Source organism: Hibiscus syriacus, unplaced genomic scaffold (genome assembly GCF_006381635.1).
Source record: "Hibiscus syriacus cultivar Baekdansim isolate YM2019G1 unplaced genomic scaffold, ASM638163v2 tig00111693_pilon, whole genome shotgun sequence".
Taxonomy (NCBI): domain Eukaryota; kingdom Viridiplantae; phylum Streptophyta; class Magnoliopsida; order Malvales; family Malvaceae; genus Hibiscus; species Hibiscus syriacus.
In genome coordinates this window covers 798,022-808,456 of record NW_024063156.1, presented here as the reverse complement: position 1 = coordinate 808,456, position 10,435 = coordinate 798,022, and the positions used below count along the sequence as shown (strand labels likewise).

The window sequence follows — 10,435 nt, the reverse complement described above, 5'->3', positions numbered from 1 at the left end:
TATAAAATAAAACTCGAATAACTCAAAAATTTTAATAATTTATTGATTAGTTTTTAAATTAGAGTTTAATCTCTTAATTCTGCATGATATATATATATATATTGTATATGAAAAAATTTTAAATAAAATTTGAATTATAAAATATGATTCGTCAATTCAATTTTTTTTTACTCAACTCAATCGTAGGTTCACCCTACTAACCTGTCCAACTGAATTTGTCATCACCTCTCTATTAATGCATTAATTATATATGCATTAATTGTATGAGAAAATAATCTCAGTGACCGGAAATGCCTTATAATATACGATTTTAACCAACTTTTTTTGGATTTGCCAAAATGACCAACAAATTCTCAACGCGAACTCCAATTTCACAACACAGTTTCCAATTTCGAAACGCGAATTTGTAAATCGCAACACAGAAGTCAAATTCGCAACGCAAAAGTCAAATTCGCAACATGAATAGTAAAAACCGTAACGTGAATAGTAAAATCGCAACGTGAATAGTAAAATCACAACGAATCTATATGTAAATTATCTCTTATCATCCATCTATAATAATTTGTTAGAAAAGTACATAAATAATTTTTATAAAAAATATTCGTACACGTGAAAAAATTTATATGTAAATGAACAACAAATCTATTTCATTTGTCAATCTTCATTACAAATTATTCTAAATTCAATTAATTAAAGTTTGAAATTTGAAAGAATCCTTAACTTAGACTAATGAAATACATTTAAAAAATTAAATTTTGAATTATATTAAGAAAAAGCTAATTCCTATACACATGTAGATAAGTTTTATTTTCCACTTAAAATCCCAGTCTAGAAGTAGAGAGTTACCATTTGAAATTCGCAACGCAATTTTACGATTTTCTAAATTCGCATTGCGATTATACTATTCACATTGCGATTTTTACTATTCACGCTGTGATTTTAGAAACTAAGTTACGAAATTGGAGTTCGCGTTGCGATTTTGTTGGTCATTTTGGCAAATCCAAAAAAAGTTAGTTAAAATCGTATATTATAAGACATTTTCGATCACTGAGGTTATTTTCTCTAATTATATTTAGACACACAAAGGCAAGAAACCCACATGGGCAAGTATGCCCTATAACTGAAAACAGTTTTGAGGGATATCAAGCACTCAATACGGAAGATGATAGAAATATACATCTCCAAATGCTTTATAGCTCTCCACAAAATGGAGGAAAATAGCAGAAAGTTACTAAAAAAATCCCATGAAAGTTGCTGAAATTTAGTAGCACCACTAAGAAAAATATGCCACACAAATCATCTGCAACCTTTGTGCATCTGACAACACTTCAAAACTGAGTTTTTTGGATTGTGACCCTTTAAAAATGTTCCAAATCCCCTTCCATTTCATCAATCACTTGTAACAATCAATGGAATATGCCACCTCAAAGTCACTTGGATGCCTAAATGGCATAAATCCCAATAGGTCCACTTTTTCTTGGCATAAATTCTAGTAAATGAAAAAAGTAGGAAGTTCGGCTGCAAAATCCAGCACAAGAAAACAGCATGGCTCTAGGTGTCTTTTTTTGTAATTATTCGATTTTAACTCTCGCTGTAGCATGTTGAGATTTATGCGGGCATACGATGATTCCCAACCGTGCAATCAAGAGTTCTGCTATTATCATTCCATGCCAGATTAAGATTCATAATCCAGAAAGTGCAAACAGTAAACAGCAGTGAAACAGATTTCATCAATTTAAAAGACAGGGAAAAGACTTGAAGTCCACAAGTATAACATGTCTAGTTTATGTTGCATACAACAATCACTTGATCTACATGTTATCAATCAGCAATGATCATATCAAGCAATAAGGAAAACAGATTCCACAATTATAAAGTGATCTTACTTACATCTTATGTAGCATTCGATCGGTGTGAAAATAAAAAATTCTACATACATGATAGTTTCGGGAGAAAGCCAGGAAAGATAACATAAGATACTAACGAATCTAAAGCTTTTTCTTTGGGACACTAGTGAAGGATTCTAGTATGAAACAAAAGACACCAAAGACCTAATGCAGATGCTTAAAAATGGAACCGATACAATTACAGTGAGGACTGAATGTAGAAAGTTGAAATAGTAAGTAAAGCATCATACATGTAACCTCAAGCTTATTTAAACATGCACAAGAACAAATACTTACACATCAACTAAGCAAAGATACAATACTCACCGTATCCCATATTGCCTCACTAACTCTCGTTGATTTCTCGAGCAACGATAAGTTCCTCTAAATAATTAACATCACCAGTATCTGAAGGCATCCAAATTTCATCCTCGGTGGTAAAATGGCATCGCTCTCCAATAGCTCTTAAAAGCTGGTATACTTCAAACATGGTAGGCCTCTCCTTGGGAGGTGGCAATACACAATTACATGCAACTTTAAGAAATTGGAAAAGTTCATTATGAATACCTTTCCCAACCAACGATGTGTCTATAGCATCTTGAAGTTTTCCTTCATTAGAGAGCTGCGTAATCCATTCGACCAGACTTCCCTTGAAGCTCTCAGGTGCTTTAGATAAGTGAGTAGGTTTCTCACCAGTAACCAACTCAAGAAGAACAACTCCAAAGCTGTAGACATCTCCTTTTGGAGTGGCCACTAGAGTTTTGGCATATTCAGGGGCAACGTAACCTAAATCTCCAAACTCGCCATTTACAAAGGTGCTTAGATGTGTATCAATTGGGTTCATCAGCCTAGCAAGACCAAAATCGGATATCTTGGGCTCAAAATCTGCATCTAGTAAGATGCACTTAGAGCTTATATTTCGATGAAGAATACGAGGATTGCAGTTGTGATGGAGCCATGCAAATCCTTTGGCAGCCCCTATACCAATTTTAAGCCTTAAGGACCACTCCATACCCTTGTTAGCATCACCTGCAGGATGCAAATTATCATTGAGAGTACCATTTTCCATGAATCTGTAAACTATAAGCCTCTCTTTTTTTGCCATGCAGAAACCTAGAAGGGGAACTAAGTTTCGGTGTTTCACATTTCCCAGAGTAGCCATCTCAGATGAAAATTCCTTGTCAGGGTGTTGAGAATCCTGCAACCTCTTCATAAGTGAGGTTCCATCTTCAAGGACCCCTTTGTACATAGTCCCTGTTCTTCCTGATCCGATGATATTATTTTTGTTGAAACTATTAGTGGCCTTCATAAGATCATTTAGTTTCATCTTGGAAACTCCCTTTTCAAATAAGGAAACCTGAAATAGCATTACCTTATAAGTACATCACGGAGCAGAAACCATATCAAGGAAAAAAATAAAAATATTATTGTTAGCTCAAATCTGATATGGAGGTATTAAAGTAGCTTGCCTTAACGCCTTTTTCTCCCTTTAAGCTCTTTGCCCATTTGTTTCCGTCTGGATCATCATCCTTCATCCTTGTGGCAGCAATTCTACAGTAATAGAAGAACATACCAATAGCCACACCTATCGCCGCAACTGTCACCCTACCAACAGCTGCCCCAGCAATAATTCCAGTTTTAGGGCCTCCTGAAGTCGACTGACAAGGATCCAAAGGCTTCCCACACAGTCCAGGATTATGTGCAAAATTCTCTGCTGTTAATGAAGCATTAAAAGATGGAATTGGGCCAGACAAGAGATTATTAGACACACTAAATGTTTTCATCCTATCCAGCAAAGTGAGAACCGGAGGAATTGAACCAGTCAATCTGTTGTTGTCAAGTTTCAAACGGTTCAAGAAGCTACAATTCGCGAGGGCTGGAGGGATCTCTCCAGAGAAAACATTAGATGATAGATCAAGGGTAGTGACAAAATGGATAAGACCAGAAATATTAGATGGAATACTTCCATAGAGTCTGTTGCTCGAAAGATCTAAGCCTGTCATACTTCTGCATTTCTCGATTCCTCGAGGGAACACACCCTTAAGTCCCATGTCCGAAAGCCTGATATTCAGAACCTTATTCTCATCCGGGTGCCAACAATCAATCCCGGTAAACCTACAAATAAACCCTTCAGTGTTGTTGTTGAAATTCCATGACGAATTTAAGTAGCCAAAGGGGTCCTCAAGTGAATCTTTGATGCTTTTCAAACAATCGATATCGTCTTGAGTAGCGTGGCTCAAACTACAGCCAAGCAATAACCACACTAAAACACCCACAAAAACAGCACAAACTCGGCTATGCAACACCATGATTATGAGTAAACCCCTCAAATCGAAATTGAAATGGCGGATTCCAGAAAGCAATTTGTACAGCTAATAAAAGCTTTACGTGCCAAATCTACTAAACCATAATTCAAAATTAAACCTGAAACAAGTTAAAAGAAAAAGAGGAAATAAGATCAAATTCACCTTTCACAAATCTAAAAACAACAAGAAGAAAAGCTATAAAAAAGGAAAGATCATAGATAACATAATTCAGCCGATAAACCGCCAAATTCACAAAGACTAACACAAAAGATAGAAACTTAAACACAGATAAAGTTAAGCTGAAGTTGACTACTTGACCTAGATTCTGATGAATATTTACGGGAATATCAACAAAACCCCAAAAACGAAAATTAAAGCAGGATGAAGCTTTGTAACAAAAATTCAAAGACCCACCTCCGATTTCTCAAATATTAACAGAAGAATATCCAAGAAGAGGCAAAAGGGTACTGGAAACTACAAGGGAGCATCCCCCTTTCCCCCACATAGAAACTAAGAGAGAAGACCTCTCAACACTTCATATATGAAAAAGAGAAAAATAAGGCAAATTCAACATCAGGATTTGAATGGTGAAAAGCATAATTCAAAACAAGGAAATGAAAATAATAGGTAAAAAAGAAGAAGGATAAAGAATAAAGGAAAGAGATATTTAAGCTCTTTGGTTGTTTTCTCGTTTCCAAGCTATGGAGACGACTGGCCTCCAAGATGGGGTAAAGACTTTTTAGTGCTCTTTGCTCGACTTGCTTTCCGTTGAAAATTGTTTTTGCTAAAAAAATATTAACAATAAAAGGTTCACTTTAAAAATAAATGCTTCAAAATATTTTTTTTAGTTATCTAGATTTTTTATTAAAATAAATTATTAATATTTTATCATGTTATTATGTTAAGGTAAAATAATTAAAGTTTGTTAAATATATATATCGCCCACCCATCATTGTTTGACAAATGAATTTGAGGATAAAATTAGAAGAAATAAGAAGAATACTTTTAATAAGTTTAAAAATTATAACTTGATAAAATATGAGGATAAAAATGAGCAGTTTAACCCGGCCATTGTCTGAAATCGGACAAAGATAACACCAAACATGCTTCAAATCTTTGTCTGAAATCAGAAGTCGCACAACTTTAAGGGCACTCCCGAAAGTTGACTATGACCACACTTAAACTTACTTTACAGCGAAGAGCCGACACCCTTTCTTTTATGTCCAACAGCAAAAACAAGAGTGCTCCGGAAAACAATACCTTTTTTTCATCAAGACTAGTGCCACTCCCCCAGCAGCAGCTCCTCTTTGCTTGAATAAAAAGAGAGGAAAAGAGGGGCTGATAATTGGAATCTCCATCGAATTAGGTCACTTTGTCACTCAATTCCCCCCCTGAATCAATCAGTAATTTCTCTCTCTCCATCTCTATACCTTACTTCTGCTTTCATTTTCACTCTTTTCTCCGGATCGGCCCTTTCTTTAACCCTTCTTTTTGTTCTCTCCATGAAAAACAAAACTATTCCATTTTCCTTCAAGATTTGTTTATTTTTCTTTTCATGTTTGTTTTTAACTGATCACTTTTTGCGTGATCTTCTTTATTTGTTTAAGTTGGCAGTGAAAATTTAATATTTCTCTCTTCTTACTGATCGGGTTCTTTTTTTAGGGTTTAATTATGTTTTGATTTTTTAGGATCTCTCGGTATGCGTTGTTTTCTTGTGAATTTGAAGCTTGTAAAATCATTGTGAGAATATCTCTTCTGTACACTAAAATTGTACATTTCTGATTTCTTTTTTGTTCTTTCTAGTTTCAGGTTATGGATTCTATTTAGGCTTTCTAGGGTTAGTTATAAGTGATAATTTTTTTTGATAAGAAGTTATAAGTGATAATGATTTTAATGAAATTTGAAAAGATGTTAAAATCTTTTTTTATTGTTAATGTAGGTGAACTTCTTTTATGTGCTCTTTGTTCGGTTATCGTTAATTCTAGTGGGGTTGATTCATAGTTAACTTAGAACAAAGAGTGTATATTTTCATGACCTATTGATGGTTCTTTCAATGGCTTCTAAAGATGCTGACTTTTTCTTGTTATTCATATTTCCAATTTGTGATGTTTAGCCCCATTTATGGGCTATAACTATATATATTTCTAAGTTTGTTGTTTTTGTCTCCATTATCCTTTATCAGCCATCAGTCTACATTCGCTGTATTTGGTAATGAATGTATCACTGCTGTTCACAGACAATGTTCAATTCTGAGGGAAAAAAATATTTCTCAGTTTGTGTTGAGCTTTATCTTCCCTGATATTCAGTTTTATTCCCTGGACGTTTTTCCCTTTTGGTTGAAAAAAGTAGGATTGTGTACTGTAGAAAGCCTGTTTGGTTGCTGATGTCTTTCTCATTCAGGTTTTATGCCATGGACGACACACTATCAGTTGCAACCCTCATAGACTCAACAACCTCTAAGATACAGCATCTTCAGAAAGCATTTGCTGAACTTGAAAGTCGTCGTGCCGTAACACTAAATCTAAAATGGAAAGAACTAGAGGAACATTTCCATGGGCTTGAGAAGTCCTTGAAGAGACGCTTCCACGAGTTGGAACCCCAAGAAAAGGAGTTCGAGTCAAAAACAAGGAACGCTCAGGAAATGTTGCAGAAGGGTGAAGCAGCTGTTGTAGCCAAAGAACAAGCTTCATTGATGAGGTTACAAGAAAATAGGGATGCTGCTGTTTTTTCCATTACTAATGCACTAGATAAGCATAGGAAATCATCTGAGGAGCCTGCTGATGTCAGCTGTGATGGAGACAGTGGTGAACTGTCAGTTGAGGAGAAACCGCCTGATTCTGTGGCTTCTGAAAGTAACTCAGAGGGCACCAAAAGTTCTTTTGAGAATGGAAATTTTGATGTTAAATTGTATCCCCAGTTGGTAAAACTATGTGAAGAGATGGACTCTAAAGGACTGCATAAATTTATATCTGATAATCGTAAGAACCTTGCTGCCCTGAAGGAGGAAATTCCATGGGCGTTGAATGCTGCACCAAGCCCATCTCGCTTGGTCCTGAAATCTTTGGAAGGGTTTTACTCTTCAGAAGTGCCAAATGTGGATGGAAAGAAAGACTCAAATCTATTGGGTCTTAGGCGAACCTGTATAATGTTGATGGAGTGTCTTAGCTTTTTGCTAAGTAATCTGGATATGGTATCTGCTTCTGCAGTCATCTCTGAAGATTTTAAGCAGCAAGCAAAGTCAATTGCTGAGGAATGGAAACCAAAGTTGGATGCTCTTAACATGGATTCTAGTAATGGTAACCCTTTGGAGGCTCATGCTTTCCTGCAACTGCTTGCGAATTTTGGTATTGCTTCCGACTTCAATGAGGAAGAACTTTCAAGCCTGATACCAATGGTCTCTCGTCGTCGACAAACAGCTGATCTCTGCCGCTCCCTTGGTTTGTCTGAAAAAATGTCAGGTTTGTCGGTTATAAAGGTTAATTAGTAATATTTTATTATTCATTTAGATAGACTACTTTTTGTGGGGAAAGAGTACATTGATTATGTGAAGTTTAGCTTGAATATTTCTCAATTAATGTCTGTTTCATCCATTATGTTCCTTCTCTATTTTAATTTTTTTATAAGAATTTCAGGCCTCATTAAAAACCCCTTCTTGATTAATGGATCTTTTAGGAAAGCTCCTTAATCAACGGAAGGAGGAAAAGAGTGCCTTAGGATTTTATTAATCAAAGACAAAGTACATAAAATACAACCAGAAGACAAACTAACAAAACCTTAAAAATTACAGAACTTAGAAACTAAACCCCCAATGCAACCATACCTCCCTTAAACAACACCAAAACTAACTCAGCCCCAACAACCTCAATAGACCACCAACCCTACTGAAAAACCTCTAAGGCAACCTTAATTAATCATCCAATCCCCTGTTTAGCTAAAGTATCAGCCTCACAATTGCAGCTCCTCGGGATGTGTCTAATAATGAGCTCCTTCTCTATTTTAATAGAGCTGACATGATTAACCATGTCAGGTGAGGCCTAGTAAATTAACTGCCTTTTCCCATTCCACCTATGGTGACTTCTAATTCAAGCTCAACCCATTGTCTCGAAGAAAACTCACCCACGTGCCCAAAGTTTCTAATTGCTTTAGGCTTAGATGCTTTTGAGACAACATCATTGTTTGAAATGTGCTAGTTTTTGAGTTGATGGATCATCCTGCATTTTGATTCATCTTTTAATAACACTTCTAAATATTTGCCCTTTGGCTGTTGTAGAAAACCACCCAGTTCTTTCGTTTGATACTGTTGTAGAAAATCAAATATTCTTTTTTGATATTTCTATTGTTTTATATTGTAGGTGTGTTGAAGTTCTGGTGAAATGGAAGGCAGATTGATGCTGTTAACCTTGCTTTTTCATTTGAGCTTACAGACCAGTTCTCACCTGTACCTCTACTTAAATCCTACTTGAAGGAGGCAAGAAAAGCTTCTCCGGCTGTTAAGCCTGGAAATTCCTCTCCCACTGCGCAGGTGTGTTCTTGAGGTTACTGGTGTTGTGGCTAACATTGGCTGAATATATTGACATTGACCAATACTTTAACCACATTTTGAAGGACAAACTCATATTTTTGTTTGCCCAACAAGGCCTTGTCTGAATCAGATTTGAATAACTATCTGACAAGTTAGCCATTTAACATACTTGGCTCATGTCTGATCAATCTTGGGATGGTTTGTCTATAAGTTCCTGCTGCAATAGATTTTCAGCAACCCAACATTATTTTGTTAGCTAGATTGTTTAGCAGCTACATGCATGTGAACTGGAAAGTAGATTTGTTCTTGCTACCTAAAATGCATGAAAATATTTTGTCAATATTCATGCTTGCAAGCCTTTTTTTTTTTTTTTGCATTTCGGTAAACGGCAGAAATAGTTTCTTTTCCAGATCGAGGTTAACGAGCTAGAGTTGTCTGCTCTCAAGGCTATGATAAAATGCGTGGAGGAGCACAATCTTGAGGACCAATATCCCGTTGATCCACTTCAGAAGCATGTTATCCTGTTAGAGAAGGCCAAGGCAGACAAGAAGAGGGCAAATGAAGCTCCTCAGCCCAAGAGACCTCGTGCTAATGGTTCTGGATATGGTCCACGAGTTGCTAACATAGCTGCTGACAAAACATTCTATCCTAGAGTCCCTGATAGGTACCCGCAGTATGTGTATGAGAGACCCTATGTTTACCCTGTACCTTGCGACAACCATGGCCCCCCTGTTCTTGGTTCTGCCGGCTACAACTTACCTCCCAGTCATGGGAACTACTTTGGAAATGGCTACCAGTACCAAGCTCCCTATCTTCACTAATTTCCTAATATGGCGAAAAGGTAACTGTGATCCTCTCACATTAGCTGTTAGCCTTGACCTTCATCAACGTTACTGTGTATGAATGGATTAAGTATTTTATAAAAATTGGAGGAGAAAAAAAAGAAGCTTATTAATTTTAATCTGTTGTACAAGAAGACATTTTGATCTAATAGATGCACTCTGTTTTCCTTGTATATTCCATATTTTAGTCTTTTGCATTTTCTATTAGTGCACAATTTAAGAATGCGAGCTCCTTTCTCAAATCGAATCCAAATTAAACAAACAGAGACTCATCGACCCGCGAGTCCTTCAGCCGACTCGCTTGACAAACTTCACTCAACTCTCTCCCTTTCTTATGTGAGAAAGGACTGTCTATTGCATGGACACGGAAAGACGAACATGGAAGACATGGTGGAGATCAAAGAAAAAAAATCCAAAACGATGCGTTTCATCTCAGCTGTCCGTTTTTACAAAACGGTGGTGAGATGGGGAATCACCAAGCTTTGTTGCTGGTTTTGGCAATGAAGGCTTGGCTTGAGTTAGGGAGGTATAGCGAGGCGGAGAATGAGTTGAAGGATATTGTGGTAAATAAAGGGTTTCCGGAAGGCATTTGGATCTCTGCAGTGGAAACTAATTTTCAGGCCATGGGAAATGCCGGAGTGGAAAATACTTGGGACGTTGTGATGTTAGTGCACATGCAGCTGTGAGGGTGGTAGGGTGGCGGAGCTGGCGTCGTATGAGAGAGTGATTACCTTGTTTGCTAGTGAGGCTTTGGCGAAAGAGAGGAGGGCCATGCATTCTGTTCTTTGGAATTGGTATCTTAAAGGTTCAAATGAAGATTTTGGCTATCTGAATATATCCGGCGTAATTTGGCTGCTTCATTGTTCCTCTTTCGACTAG

The 10,435-nt window shown here is 36.7% G+C and overlaps 1 protein-coding gene and 2 pseudogenes across 2 annotated transcripts; 2 read left to right on the top strand and 1 right to left on the bottom strand.

Annotated features, from left to right (window-relative positions):
• Window positions 1–1,861: 1,861 nt before the first annotated feature.
• On the bottom strand, window positions 1,862–4,733 carry LOC120167639 (probably inactive leucine-rich repeat receptor-like protein kinase At5g48380). Of its 2 annotated transcripts, none has more exons than XM_039176588.1 (3): window positions 4,607–4,733; window positions 3,356–4,310; window positions 1,862–3,243 (listed from the first exon to the last, which is right to left on the bottom strand). In XM_039176588.1, the coding sequence occupies exons 2-3, from the start codon at window positions 4,193–4,195 to the stop codon at window positions 2,233–2,235; spliced, it is 1,851 nt and encodes a 616-aa protein (XP_039032519.1). In that variant the 5' UTR covers window positions 4,196–4,310; window positions 4,607–4,733; the 3' UTR covers window positions 1,862–2,232. The 2 variants fall into 2 exon arrangements, with proteins under 2 accessions (XP_039032519.1, XP_039032520.1); XM_039176589.1 differs by lacking the exon at window positions 4,607–4,733 and adding an exon at window positions 4,511–4,528.
• Window positions 4,734–5,453: 720 nt separating this feature from the next.
• Window positions 5,454–9,667, top strand: LOC120167640 (annotated as a pseudogene).
• A 224-nt stretch (window positions 9,668–9,891) lies between these two features.
• On the top strand, window positions 9,892–10,435 carry LOC120167774 (annotated as a pseudogene).